Source organism: Ambystoma mexicanum, chromosome 2p, assembly GCF_040938575.1.
Source record: "Ambystoma mexicanum isolate Mex_15411 chromosome 2p, UKY_AmexF1_1, whole genome shotgun sequence".
In the NCBI taxonomy this organism is placed as follows: Eukaryota; Metazoa; Chordata; class Amphibia; order Caudata; family Ambystomatidae; genus Ambystoma; species Ambystoma mexicanum.
Genome location: NC_090923.1, coordinates 721,732,374 through 721,747,909, shown reverse-complemented (window position 1 = coordinate 721,747,909; position 15,536 = coordinate 721,732,374). Strand labels below are relative to the sequence as shown.

Here is a 15,536-nt window from a genome sequence, read left to right as displayed (position 1 = left end):
CCAGCGTGGCTGAGTCAGATCTGGTTCCCAGACTCTCTGGATCTCTCAGCTTCCCCATCAGTCAAGCTGTCGACAGACACAGATCTTCTCTCTCTCCAGAGAGGGAGGTGCCATTCTTCATCACAACCCGGAATAGCTGAACTGAACTTGCAGGCCTGGCTCCTGCAGCACTAGAGTTTGGAGGGTACGATATCCCGGCTGACTGCAGAGAGGTTCTTGCAAAGGCCAGCGCGTCCTCAACTCTCAAGTGCTACGGACATAAGTGGAAGAGGTTCTCTGTCTGGTGACGTGCACAGAAGATAAACCCTCTACAGATTACGGGACCTCAAGTGCTACCATACCTACTGTTGCTGGCCAAAGCTGGACTAGCTCACGCTTTCATCAAGATACATCTGGCAGCGATCTCCCGATACACCAGAACTGCAGGACGGCCATCCTTGTGGTCTCATCGACTGGTGAAGGAATTTATGAAGGGACTGTTCCGATTGTTCCCGCCGGTGAAGGCTCCAGCCCCGGCGTGGGAGCTCAACGTGGTGCTGACCAGGCTCATGGGGCCACCATTCCAGCCTTTGCATTCGGCTCTGTTGAAGTTCCTGTCGTGGAAGACAGCGTTCCTTGTGGCCATCACCTCCGCACAACGCGTGGGGGAGATTCAGGCCCTATCCTGCAAGCCTCCATACTTGGCTTTTCACTATACGACGGTGGTGCTGAGGACGCACCCCTCTTTCATGCCCAAGGTGCCGTAGGACTTCCATCTTAACGAGCCCTTGGTGTTGCCAGTTTTCTTTCCGTCGCCTTTGTCGCCAGCCGAGATGACTTTGCACTCGCTGGATGTAACTAGAGCGCTTAAGTTCTACATGGACCGAACAAAGAGTTTTCAGAAGACATCACAGCTGTTTGTGAACTTTGGACCTGTGTACCAAGGGAAGGCTCTCTCGAAGGCTTCCATTTCCAGATGGCTCTCCGGCTGCATCATGCACTATCATCGGTTGGCCAACCGACCGTTGCCCGGCCGTCCGAAAGCCCATTCGACCAGAGCGATCGCTGCTACTATGGCGTTCTTGTCTGGTGTGCCCCTGCTGGACATCTGCAGGGCTGCTACGTGGAGGTCGACGCACACCTTCACGAGATTCTACTGCATCGACCGGGATTCCAGGGAGGAGTCCAGAGTCGGCCAAGCAGTGCTGCGCAACCTGTTCGCCTGAAGGTGGGCCTGGTGAGGAGGTAAGAGTTGCTTAATGTTGAGTTTATGTAATGCTTAATGTTGAGCCTTTTGCCACCTCCCATGGTTGTGCATGTGTGTACTGCTATGTATTCTTATATTCATGAACATGTGAATCCATGCCAGACCCCATGCTGGAGAATGAACAAGTTACTTACCTGTAACTGTTGTTCTCCAGCATGGGTGTGGCATGGATTCACATGCAAACCCTCCCTCCTTCCCCTCTGCGGCTCTTCACTTGGTCATACAGCCACTTTATGTGCTACCAAATCTGAGAATGGCTGCCAGGGACGGGGCTTAGGGAGAGGGCAGTCATTGGGTGGGGGCAGTATGACCCAGAGACCAGTGATTGGTTACTACAAGAAAGACAGTTTAGAAACGAAACTGATACTGATTTTTTCTTTACCGAGGATTCCCAGCCTGACGACGGGGAATATTCATGAGCATGTGAATCCATGCCAGACCCATGCTGGAGAACAACAGTTACAGGTAAGTAACGTGTTCCTTATCTTTAAAGTGGTCAACAAACCGAGATGGTTTCTGGGCCCCCATGTCCTTCTTTAACCCCTAGTTCACAGAACTGACTTTGCTGCCCGACCTCATTGATTTGACAAGTCAAACCCCCCTTGATTCTTCCCTTGACAGTGCATTTTCTGCCTCACAAATTTTTGTTTTTGATATAACAGCATTTCAGAAGAAAATCTCACTATTCTCAAGGTGGCCAAGACACAGTCCATCATATCTCAGTACACATGTGAATGGACACGGATTTGGCATTGGCGTGTACATAATGGAGTCAATCCCATGAAGCCGTCCTTGGATATTTTTCTATTTATGTTACAACTACTGAGATATGGCCTAAAATTAGATTAATGAAGATATGTCATCTCAGCTGTTGAGGCCTACTTGAATGTGCCACTGTTTTCTTTCCCCTGGGAAACCCATTGGTAAAAAATTGCTTTAACAAACTGCTGCGTCTCTTTCTACCAATTTGCACTCCAGTCCTTTGTGCGATCTAAATGTGATTCTTTTGACTCTGGTACTTAAATTGTTCAAGCTTGTGGCATGTGCCGATATTGAAGACTGCTTGCTGGTAGCAATTAGGTATGGGTGCTGGGCAGGTGAGATTTAAGCTCTTTGTAACAGAAACCCTGTTCTGATTTTCATGCCTACATTTTACTCAAAATTTCATGATAATCAGAAAAATGGATTGGCAGAGAATTCTCCATAATAAGAGATCTTCTCTCTTCAGAATACTTTTTCATTATAGAGCGGAATGTCTCCATGTTTCAATGAATCTTAAGACTTCCATAGAAACATGAATAGGGTCATGCATTCTTCAATGTTACAGGGTCAAGAAGACTTCTTTGGGGATGCCTGCTCACTTGGTCAAAGCAGAACCAGCTTTACTTGCTTTTCATCATTATGTTCCCTTGGAAGACATTTGAAAGCTGTGAGATATGACTCACATCTTCTGTAAACACTGCTCTGTGGACTCAAGTTCAAACAGGTGTTGTTTTGGTCATGCTTTCCTTTGGAACATCTTTGATTGAGGTGAAGCGCAATGGTTTCTCAGGTTTTTTTTGTGGTGTTGGGTGCCTCGTAATCTTACTTTTATAGGGAGGAAATGGGGCAGAGGTACGAGATATTTCCCCAGCATCTGTATCATCATGTTTATAAAATGACTGGTGGTTGGGCATGGAAGCCATGGGGCATGCTCCTCATGATGGGTGTATCCACATACATGCATGCTCCCTGCGGGGCTTTTGTTTTGAACTATTGTTGAAGTTCAGTATGGATGAAATCCTTCAAGCATGGAAGAAAGGGGATTACAGACTAGAAGTACACTAGTCACTGTAGTGAGTTACTTTCACAAATCCTGCTGAAAATAGAAGCAATTTAATCTTGTGGGTTTCTTTCCTTAGGACGGTAATGAAGTCGGGACCTGAGATCGTGAAGGCCGGCCTGCGCTCCTTCTTTGAAGGAGCCTCTGAGGATATTGAGAAGATGGTGGAGAACCTAAAGCTTGGAAAGGTGTCGCAGTCCCGTACCCAGGTGAAGGGAGTGACACAGAACATGCATTACACCAATGTGGCCTTGCTGCCTGTGCTAACCTCCCTCTTCGAGCATATAGCACAACACCAGTTTGGAGATGACGTTATACGTAAGTGAATGGAGAAAGGAAAGTGGGAGAAGGGGGCTATTACTATTAACAGTAACCTATAATTTCAAATTCCTTACTTACTCCATGCTTTGTCATTTTCCAGTCAGTCTGAAACAGACCATTTGTTTACTACATACATTGGATTTTAGGTCGTTACTTACATCTTCAATTGTGCCACTTGATAGAGGTGCCCCTCAAGTAGGTCCCAACTCTCAGCATTGGTTGTGTGCCTGAGCAGTTTACTCTGTAGGATGGTGATGGGCTGATGTCAAGTGTAATTAGGTGCATGCACGCACACACACAAGAAAGTGCAGCACACACAATATACTGTTAAAATATATATAATATTTATTTAGTATTGCATTAATTTTAAAAACACGGTCTTTCTTTCATTCAAATTATCGAACGCGTGGGCGGACCCACGCAGGCGCTTCCCCATCCAAAAGGATGATATGCACCTACCCCACCAATCTTACTCACAGCCCTCACATTCTCATAACTCCTCCCACCGTCCCGTCTGCTCCACAAAATCTAGCAGCACACTGCTCCTCTCCCTGCCTCTCACCCAGACTCCTTCCAGCAAAGCCTTCCCACTCAGTTCAGCCACTCCCAGCGCAGACAACTGAACCCTCATCAACTCTCTCTACTCAACATGCCTCTCACACGCAAGCAAAAAATGTTCCACAGTCTCAGGCACCCCACACACCGCACAGTCCCTCGACTCACGCTTCCCCACTCGAAACAGACTGTCATCCAGCCTCACATGCCCTATCCTCAACCGGTTCAGCATCACCTCCTCCCTCCTCCTCCATTCCAGTTTCCCTGCATCCACCTTCACAGACACTTTCTCACGAACACCAAACATCCACCTGCCCTTCACCACACTCTCCAACCTCTCCTGCCACTCATCCACAACCCGCTTCACCACCACAGCCTTCACCTCATCCACACTCAAAGGTATCCTCACATCAACCGCTCCTCTCCTCATACCCGCCCCCGCCGCCAAATCCACCAACTCATTACCCAAAATGCCACTGTGACTGGGGACCCACGCCAACTCCAGATCCATCCCCCACGCACACACCGATCAATCTTCCTCCTGATGTCCAATATCACATCCTTTCTATCACCATCCCCTGCCACAATCGCCTGCAACCCACTCAATGAATCCGAAAATACCACCACCTTCTCAAACCCCAACTCGCACACCCTATCTATCGCCAATGCAATCGCCACCAACTCAGCCGTACAAATTGACACGTCATTCGTCAGTCGCCCCACTTTATACCCCCCAGTGCTTTCCAGATAATACGCCATACCCACTCTCCCAGACACAGGATCCTTCGAACCATCCGTGAACACCTTACACCCTTCCTTCCCTGCCACATACGCCTGACCTACTTTGGCAACATATATCAACAATCACTTAAGTATACAGAAAAAACAAGAATGGGTTAACTTAGATTTCTACTCACTTCTTTACCGCAATATTTGTAGGATGAAACTATATATCCTAAAACTCTCGAATGACGCACCAAGCTACCTGTCAGATAAACTCAAAAGACAAGTCTCAGCAAGACCAGCAAGTACGGCCCACAGCCACCGCCTTGTCACACCAAGGCTCAAGCGTGCGAAAGCAGGTGGCTCTAGCTTCCCAGTCCAGACACCGACTCAGAAAGCATCTAAAAACTCTTCAGTTCAACTGACACTCCTTGCTCCATCCGGTCCAATCCAGATATATATCTGTCTCAAGGTAACAAGCACCTAGATGCCTACGGACTGTGCGCACTGCTATAAATGTACAAATGAATAAATAATACATAGACAGGGATTCGATCTACATGTTTGTTAGGAGAGAATTTCTGTTTGCAGCTTTCCCACCATTGACATCAATGGCACTGCCCAAATGTTTGCTTCTGCTTGATTCCTGGCATAACCTTAAAGGTAAGTAAAGCCCTTTTGCTTTACTTTCCTTGCTTAGATCATCTGTTTTGGGGGAACTGGTCAGTTTCTAAGGCTACCTGTGCAGGGGCACCATATCTCTCTTTACAAAATTCCCTGTTATTTTTAGGCTGCATTCATCACCTTAAAGTGAAGTGTGGCAGCTGGTCTTGGAATCCCTTTTCCTTTTTCTTTTAGTAACTTTCATGATTTGCCCAAGATGGGTTAGGGGCAGTGATATTTCTCTGCAGGGTTTTTCATTTTTCAAGTGTGCATTTTAGAATGTTGCTGCATAAGGCCTTTTTGAGTTCCTTGTGCTCAAAATGGCTCGCCCATGTTTCTTTTCTTTGGCCCTGTCCTTTGGTCATCTTGTCCTTCAGGCGTCTTCCTTCCATCGCTGATCAAACATCGGCTTTCACAGGCAAAGTGGCAATGTGTGCATCTGTCCGTATGTGGGGGCTGGGCCTGTCTGGTCCCAATCCAAACTCAGGCCAGGGAAGGTATAATGCTTATCATATGTGGGGTAAGATGCTGTCCAGGATTGGAAAGCCCTTCCCAGTTTAAATGTTGTAGATCCTTCCCGTTGGAGCGCTAATGGCGACCCTGGCTCAAATCTTTGATAAAAGGAGGACTACTCTAGCCTTTCTTCAGATAGTCATTAGAAGAAAGACAACTACAAAGAGTTGCCTCCAGCCAAGTCCCTGTAAAGCCTTGTTCTTCTGGGCTGATCTCCTGAAGAACCTTGATAGTGCTTCAATTCTTGGGCTGGTGGGACCAAGCAGTCTGGACCTCCACACGTGAGTGCTGCCCTCTGAAGTCAGCAAAAGTGTCCTAAGACCATCTTGTCAGCTAACAAGTTCTCTCTAGGGCTTCTGCTGTGCACCTTTTGACATTCTGAATTATGCCTTGGAACTCTTCAGGCCACCAGCCCAAGAACTTTCCTCCTACAGTTGCTGCTCTCCAACTCGCAGAAGGGCCTTCAAGGAGCAGTTTCTTCTTTCGATGTGAGTCTCCATGTCCTGGAAATGTGGGGAGCCTTTTTTATTGGGTACCTCCTCAAGTGGACCTCAGCGCCCTTTTGATAATAGTTTATTATTCACCAATTCCGGTCGCATGCCTGGGTAACAACGGAGTCTTCCTGGCTCCCTTGCTCCGTTCGAAAATGTATATAAGGGTTGTGTTACTCTTACTAATATCATGCGCCCTTGTCGTAACGTTGTAAGAAAGGATCAATCAATGCTTCTTATACTCCAAGTCAAGTTATTGATCTTTTATTACTCCTTTGGTTCTTAGAAAAATGCCCTATATGATTACACGTGTTTCGACATTCTATGTCTTTTTCAAATCAGGGCTAGTCACACAATACATAACAAAAATTAACATTTTTTTTAAAAATTCTAAAATGCACCCAATCAAAAATTAAACAACATTGATGAATGGCCATTTTGAGGGAGGGGGTAGGGTGGGATTGTTAGGAATGAGAAAAACGTTTTTCAAAATGAAGAAACAGAAATATTTGACAAAACACAATGAGAAAGAAAATTTTTGTTAGAAATTGATTGATAAAAGATCGCTTCATAATTGTTTTATATGTTCATCATTGAGTGTATCGCTCACTCTTATTTCTTACCTAATCTGTTTCTTTCAAAATTCATAAGTTGAATGCTTAATTTCAATGGTCATGGGTTAAATCCCTAAAATATAAACATCATAAGGCTCATTAGTGAGTTTATCTACCCCGCGATATGTCAAATCACTACAAATACTATATGGGGCTATCCCTTCCGTTATTTTCTCTGTGGAGAACGTGAATATCAGTGCCATTATCCGTGTTAAGCTGTGTTGATCATCGCAATGCCTCTTGGCATCTCTCACTATTATAACTAGATCCAAAAAGTATTACCACGTGATCCCCACGTGTAGTTGGACCGTATAAACAAGACCCCCATGTCAGAGCTCCCTCAGCACGCTTACCTGCTCCTTGCGAGCGTATTCCGTTTCTAAGAGTCCCCGTGCATTCTGCATCTAGGTACTGTTCTTGTTGTCGGCTTAGTAACGGTACCGCTTAGTCCTACTACTGTGTTTATTACTTTCGTCCTAATTCTTGCACAATACGATCAAAAAGTCAATTGTTGTTTTGGCGCAAGTTAAAATATTTCTTTTATATATGTCAGTTATAATTTACTAGTCCAAGACGGAGTTTTAACCGAAAAAATTTGTTGCTCGATAATTTACCAATAAATTACATTTCTTGATAGTCCCTGGTCAAGCACTGATTTAGATTTATCATTAAGGTCAATTTGTCTCTAAGGTAAAAAATACAAAACTAAGCTTCAGTCGAAGAACTGTTCCGATCGGATCCCTGACAGTCCCTTTTCTATTTTTAAACCCGCGGCCATATTTTGGGAAAATTTCAATTTTGACTTATGAAGATCACGTTCTCCTTGTTTGTTACCCTTATTATTACGTTAATTTTTGTCACTAAACATCGATGGCTTATTTAAAGTTAGTTGTGTATGTGAGAAATTGCATAAATGTACCTTTGTACATGGAAAACTGATTCCGGAAAGCTATGTTTTTAGACAGAAGCTGTCCCAATTTCTAAACATGCCATTCCAGCATTGCCCTCTGGTTGTTAATTGAAGTTTCTGAACCTGGTGTATAAAATATTCTTTATGCTTATTCGACCCTTTCCAAATGGTGTTACCCCGAAGGAAAAAATATAAATTATTATATATACATACACAAGTACTGGAAACAACTATTTTTAATCACATTATGTTGAACTTGGTTAACCATTATTTTCCTTGTTTAAAGAAATGAGGACATCTCATGTTCTGAATTCAAGCCTCTTTGCACTGAACGAAATTTACAAATTAATTTTGCTTCCTCTTGCCTCAATTTAATTTCAAGGTTTCCTCCTCTTGGTCCCATAGTCACTTTTTTGAGTCCAATGAATTTTATATGTTTCTTATCAATTAGTTGATGTTTTTGTTGCCAATGTTGAGCTAAGGGTTTCTACATGGACAAAGAATATGAAGCAAATGTTATACTTTGGACACGGTACATAGATGATGTACTTATTATCTGGAAAGGGCAGGAGGGATCCCTGGAAGATTTCAGAAAAAGAGCGAATAAGAACATTATGGGGATAGAATTTACAGGAACTGACAGCACTAAGGAAATCAACTTTTTAGACCTGAACATTTATGTAGAAGACGACCGTTTAAATGACTATAATGATGCTCAAATTTCAAACAGATCTAAATTGAAATATCAATTTGACAATTTGACAAAGATGGAAAGACAAGCATTACACCGACTCAAAAAAGATCATAATCTGGTCATTAAAGGTGCCGACAAAGGAGGGAAAATAGTGGTTATGAATAGAGAAGACTATGTGGAGATGGCAATGACACATCTGAATACACCTAATTGTTACACCAAACTGAACTCAAATCCTAAATTTGAGATACTTACGGAAATACAAGATGCAATTAAAACCTGGCACAGACAAGGATTAGTTACAGATGATGAAAAGTTCTTTTTGGAAATGAAACAACCAACACTACCAACAATATACTTTTTACCCAAAATACATAAAGAATACACCAGAATTCCAGAGGGAAGACCCATCCTGAGTGGAATAGGTTGGGTAACCATGAACATGGCACAGTATATCGACAATATTTTAAGACCGTTGGCCACTAAAACCAAATCTTACCTGAGAGATACAACCGAAACGATTAATAAATTAGCAGGGATTGAATGGCAACAAGGCTATCGTTTGGCAACTTGGGACGTACGGTCCTTATATACATCAATTAGACATGATACCGCAATAGAAACCATAGACTATACATTTTCAAAGGAAACTGCATCTAACTATCAAGCAGTAAATATGTTGAAAGAAATGCTCCTACTGACATTACAGAATAACATATTCATCTTTAATGGCCAATTTTTCAAACAAACACAAGGAGTGGCAATGGGCATCAAATATGCACCTGCCCTTGCCAATTTAACCATGGCGATGTATGAAGATAAACATATCTACATGGACAAAGAATATGAAGCAAATGTTATACTTTGGACACGGTACATAGATGATGTACTTATTATCTGGAAAGGGCAGGAGGGATCCCTGGAAGATTTCAGAAAAAGAGCGAATAAGAACATTATGGGGATAGAATTTACAGGAACTGACAGCACTAAGGAAATCAACTTTTTAGACCTGAACATTTATGTAGAAGACGACCGTCTTAAAACCAAAACTTTCAGGAAAAATACTGAAGCAAACTCCACCTTATTCTCTACCAGTTGTCATGCTAACTCTGTGATAAAAAATATACCTAAAGGAGAATTTATTAGGGCGAGGAGGAATTGTTCTGAACAGAAGAATTTTGAAGAAGAGCGTAAATTACTCACAAGGAGATTCCAATTAAGAGGATATAGGAACAACACCATAGCTCAAGCTAAAGAAAAGGCTTTCAAAATTGATAGAGCAAGCACCTTAAAGACAATAAAAACTACTCAAGATGATAGACAAGAGATAAGCTTCATCACGAACTACTGTGCAAATAATAAAATATTGAGAAAGATCTTAAGGAAGAATTGGCATCTTCTGCAACTAGATGAAAATGTTCGGAAATACATCAATGACACACCCACGTTGACGTACAGACGGGCCAAAACTATCAAAAACATTTTAAGCCCTTCACTCCTTCCAGAAGAGAAAGAAACCTCATTGACGTGGCTTCCGCCACCAACAACAGGATTTCGGAGATGTGGAACATGCACAATGTGCAAACATACTCAAAACAACACAGTGACTTTCAAGGACAAATATGGTATATCACATAAAATTGTTGATCAGATTAATTGCAGAAGTAAGTTTGTGGTTTACGCTATTATTTGTCAATGTGAAGACATATACATAGGGAGCACTATCAGGGAACTTAGGATAAGAATAAGGGAACACATCTCAAGTATTGGTAGCCAGGATACCAACCTACCCTTAGCTCAACATTGGCAACAAAAACATCAACTAATTGATAAGAAACATATAAAATTCATTGGATTCAAAAAAGTGACTATGGGACCAAGAGGAGGAAACCTTGAAATTAAATTGAGGCAAGAGGAAGCAAAATTAATTTGTAAATTTCGTTCAGTGCAAAGAGGCTTGAATTCAGAACATGAGATGTCCTCATTTCTTTAAACAAGGAAAATAATGGTTAACCAAGTTCAACATAATGTGATTAAAAATAGTTGTTTCCAGTACTTGTGTATGTATATATAATAATTTATATTTTTTCCTTCGGGGTAACACCATTTGGAAAGGGTCGAATAAGCATAAAGAATATTTTATACACCAGGTTCAGAAAGTTCAATTAACAACCAGAGGGCAATGCTGGAATGGCATGTTTAGAAATTGGGACAGCTTCTGTCTAAAAACATAGCTTTCCGGAATCAGTTTTCCATGTACAAAGGTACATTTATGCAATTTCTCACATACACAACTAACTTTAAATAAGCCATCGATGTTTAGTGACAAAAATTAACGTAATAATAAGGGTAACAAACAAGGAGAACGTGATCTTCATAAGTCAAAATTGAAATTTTCCCAAAATATGGCCGCGGGTTTAAAAATAGAAAAGGGACTGTCAGGGATCCGATCGGAACAGTTCTTCGACTGAAGCTTAGTTTTGTATTTTTTACCTTAGAGACAAATTGACCTTAATGATAAATCTAAATCAGTGCTTGACCAGGGACTATCAAGAAATGTAATTTATTGGTAAATTATCGAGCAACAAATTTTTTCGGTTAAAACTCCGTCTTGGACTAGTAAATTATAACTGACATATATAAAAGAAATATTTTAACTTGCGCCAAAACAACAATTGACTTTTTGATCGTATTGTGCAAGAATTAGGACGAAAGTAATAAACACAGTAGTAGGACTAAGCGGTACCGTTACTAAGCCGACAACAATAACAGTACCTAGATGCAGAATGCACGGGGACTCTTAGAAACGGAATACGCTCGCAAGGAGCAGGTAAGCGTGCTGAGGGAGCTCTGACATGGGGGTCTTGTTTATACGGTCCAACTACACGTGGGGATCACGTGGTAATACTTTTTGGATCTAGTTATAATAGTGAGAGATGCCAAGAGGCATTGCGATGATCAACACAGCTTAACACGGATAATGGCACTGATATTCACGTTCTCCACAGAGAAAATAACGGAAGGGATAGCCCCATATAGTATTTGTAGTGATTTGACATATCGCGGGGTAGATAAACTCACTAATGAGCCTTATGATGTTTATATTTTAGGGATTTAACCCATGACCATTGAAATTAAGCATTCAACTTATGAATTTTGAAAGAAACAGATTAGGTAAGAAATAAGAGTGAGCGATACACTCAATGATGAACATATAAAACAATTATGAAGCGATCTTTTATCAATCAATTTCTAACAAAAATTTTCTTTCTCATTGTGTTTTGTCAAATATTTCTGTTTCTTCATTTTGAAAAACGTTTTTCTCATTCCTAACAATCCCACCCTACCCCCTCCCTCAAAATGGCCATTCATCAATGTTGTTTAATTTTTGATTGGGTGCATTTTAGAATTTTTAAAAAAATGTTAATTTTTGTTATGTATTGTGTGACTAGCCCTGATTTGAAAAAGACATAGAATGTCGAAACACGTGTAATCATATAGGGCATTTTTCTAAGAACCAAAGGAGTAATAAAAGATCAATAACTTGACTTGCAGTATAAGAAGCATTGATTGATCCTTTCTTACAACGTTACGACAAGGGCGCATGATATTAGTAAGAGTAACACAACCCTTATCTCCATGTCCTGGGCATCTCCTGTTTTTGGACTACTGGTGGTCTGCATCTCAGGGGTGCCTGGGTGATCCAGCTGTCCATCATCAGAAACCGTCTGACCAGAGTTTGGAGTCGCCTAATCGATGCACCCAATGCCTCTGCTGAAAATAATCACTGCACCTGCAATCCCTGAGGGCCTAGAAAGTCTAGGAACCATTGAGGTGGTGTCCAGTTGAATTGGAGTAAGGGGTGGTGAAGCTGCATATCAGCCCTGACCATACCTCTCCCTTGCATGGCTGTGATCGGAGGAGGTCTGCCAAAGATCTGCCTCCGAACACCTCACCCATAACCCCCATCAAGCCTCCTCTAGATTGGTGGGATTGGGAGAGGACCCCATTTCTTTGATATTTACCTTTGCTTTCACATTCCTGGAACATGTTTGCTCACCTGTTGGCATTGCCAAAACTTGTTTCTCAACTTCCAAAGACTCCATTCAAATGTTTCTTCTCAGGACTTGGTACTCTAAAGGGCACTAGAACGACTTTACTCACCTTAGAAGGGAAGGACATTTCAAGTTTTAGGGGTCTTATTTGATAAAGCAGGCTAACAGTGTTAGCATACCACTCTAAGCTTCTCAATGCAGCCAGACCCTTCCTGACTAAGGAAAACTACCTCACCATAGCCAGAGCCATAATCCGATCCCGACTTGACTATTGCAACATCCTCTTTGCCGGCACGTCTGTAAAAAGTCTTGCAAAACTCAAATCCATCCAAAACAATGCGCTCTGTGCTGCCATTGGCATTCCCAGAAGGGACCACATCACAGCTGCCAGGAAACAAGCCCACTGGCTACCCTTCAAAGAATGTGTCATCTTCAAAACACTTGCCCTAACCCATAAATGCATTAACCACGCTGTCCCACAATACCTAACACAAAGAATTATCAGGTCATCCTCCACCAGACCAACCAGAACTCCATACGCCAACCTACTCACAGTGGCCAAAGTGAAACGAGCCAGAGCTGGCGGCTCCAGCTTCCCATTCATCGCTGCCATTCAATGGAACTCCTTGCCACCACACCTTAGGAGTAACATCCCACCTAGCTTTCCGTAAAGCAATCAAAACTTTGTTATTTTTACGAACCTGCTTGCTGTTTAGGTAACATACTTAATTTGTCATGTAAAGCACCATATGTCTATACCTAACTCCAAGTAAATGTCTTTCATGTAACACTCTATGGACGATGCTTGTAACTAAGTCATCTTCTTGTAACAGCGCCTCGATGCCTGCAGGCTGTTTGTGCGCTTTATAAATGTTATGAATACATAAATAAATAAATAGTGTTTTGTTGCTTCCGTAATACCTTGAATTTCAACAGTTTCTAATGTACTTACCAGTTTTTACTTGCTTTACTGCACACAGTTTTATATGTTTCTGAATTTACTCATAGTTATATAGTGTTAGTGTTCTTTAGTGACAACATTCATTGTGAATATATATATATCTGTATGGTAGTAGTTTAATAGCAGTGTATACCTGTTATTTATAGTGCATAGAGTGTGTGTAGGCCCAACAAATAGTGTATTGTTATTATTTACTGCAGGGTGAAAACATTCAAGTTGTAAGCCAATAGCCAGCCATAAAAAAGTCACTCGCCACCTCAATTCTACACATACACAGAGAACACAATTTCTTTCTCGCCAAGAGTGATATGTTCCTAGCCAGTGCTAGCTGCGAGTGCAAATTGTGCACCGTTTTACTGTCTTACTTGAGTTGTTTGAGTGGTCTGTGTGTGTCCTATTGTACCATCTCACCACCCTCACATTTCCTGAAGTCTAAACCTCCTGCTCTACCACCTACCTTGAGTTCGGCTAGATCTAAGTGTCTTTTCCCTGTTCACTATCACAGGGTGTTGTTAAGCCAGAATATATATCTCAATGGATTGCGTTCTCCCGCAGATTCCTCATCTTGATAGATATCTCATCCAGCGTCAGCTGCTCGGAAGACTTTTACAGGGTGCGTAGTGCGGCTCAACGTTGTCTCTCGCCCATCTCGTGCCTTGTACATGCCACTCCTCGAGGTGACTTTGGTCGTCATACTTAAGAAATCTACTACAACCCCTTACTTCAGTCCCTTTTTCCTGCACACTCAACACACTGCTACAGAATACGGCTCAAAACATTTTGTTTTTTTTATTACAATGTAACCTGTTGTTGCCCAAGCCATCAGGATTCAAGTGCTGCAAGGGGTGTAACTTCAAGATGTCCCTCACATACATGCACAATATCTGTGGGCCTTATTAGGAGTACGGTGGTATGCGGAAAAAAGTGGCCGTAACGGAATTACTGGCACTTTTACCACACTGTCAAATTAGATGTTGGCTCTAATTCCACAGTTGGAATTAGCCCCAGCGGAAATACTGCCAACATGAGGCAGAAATAGCACTGGCACTAATTCCGCCAGCTGAATTACTGCCAGTATCTTAAACGGTATTTCTGCTGCATCAGAAATCGGAATACCACTGCAAATCAGCTGTATGTTCTCCAAAAACACAGTGCTTTTACCACCAGCTCAAAGCTGGAGGAAAATGCATTCAGGTAATGGAAAATGATTCACAGGTCAACCCAATCCACTCTGAAAGGTTACATAAGGCCTGCACCTAACCCAAACATACTTTCAAACAATATGCTGCCTTCAGCCCACTCCAACGGGGACATGCATGTCTATGCCAAATGTCCTTGCCAGCGGCACCTTCCAGTACACTGTGGGCATGCTGCATGACATGTCCCAGCCCACTAGTTAACTTGTGCTCATGCAGGTGCTGGAGGCATTCCTGTGCTATGCATCTTAGCACATCTCCCTAGCCCACCACCCTGGCACAGATAAATGCATGTATCTACACAGTAGCCCACATGTCAAACGTGATTGCCGTGCTTGACTGCACCCATGTGGCATAGTTTTCCCCCGACGCATCTGAAGAGGCATAGCGCAACAGGAAGCAGCTCCTCTCTATAAATGTGCTGGTGAAGTGCAACACTGACCTGACAAGAACACACTGCTGTGCCCGCTTCCCCTGGATCCACCCATGATGCCATGGTGCTCCGTATCCGCACCATGGCTGCATGAATTGACAGCCACAGAGGGCAACAGACATGGATGCTGGGTGAGTAAAAGTGGCATCACACAATGCAGTCTCGCAGCACCAGTTGAAAGCCATGTGAAGGGGGGGGGTTGGACATTACTACTACTGATTAATACATGCCCTGTCAAAGCCCAGTACATTCAGGACCTGCAATCTCACGCCGCACATGACACCCACCAACCTATAGGACTAGGCCCAGCAGGACTATGCAGTCATATGATAGCAATGC

General features: G+C 42.6%; 1 protein-coding gene across 8 annotated transcripts in view; it reads left to right on the top strand.

The window, feature by feature from the left end:
* RYR1 (ryanodine receptor 1) overlaps positions 1-15,536 on the top strand; it is a 946,449-nt gene that overhangs the window by 518,322 nt on the left and 412,591 nt on the right. For all 8 annotated transcript variants that reach the window (XM_069644325.1, XM_069644324.1, XM_069644319.1 and 5 more), the window contains one exon: positions 3,148-3,386. In XM_069644325.1, the coding sequence (XP_069500426.1) occupies positions 3,148-3,386 (239 nt within the window). The remainder of the gene's footprint in view (positions 1-3,147; positions 3,387-15,536) is intronic.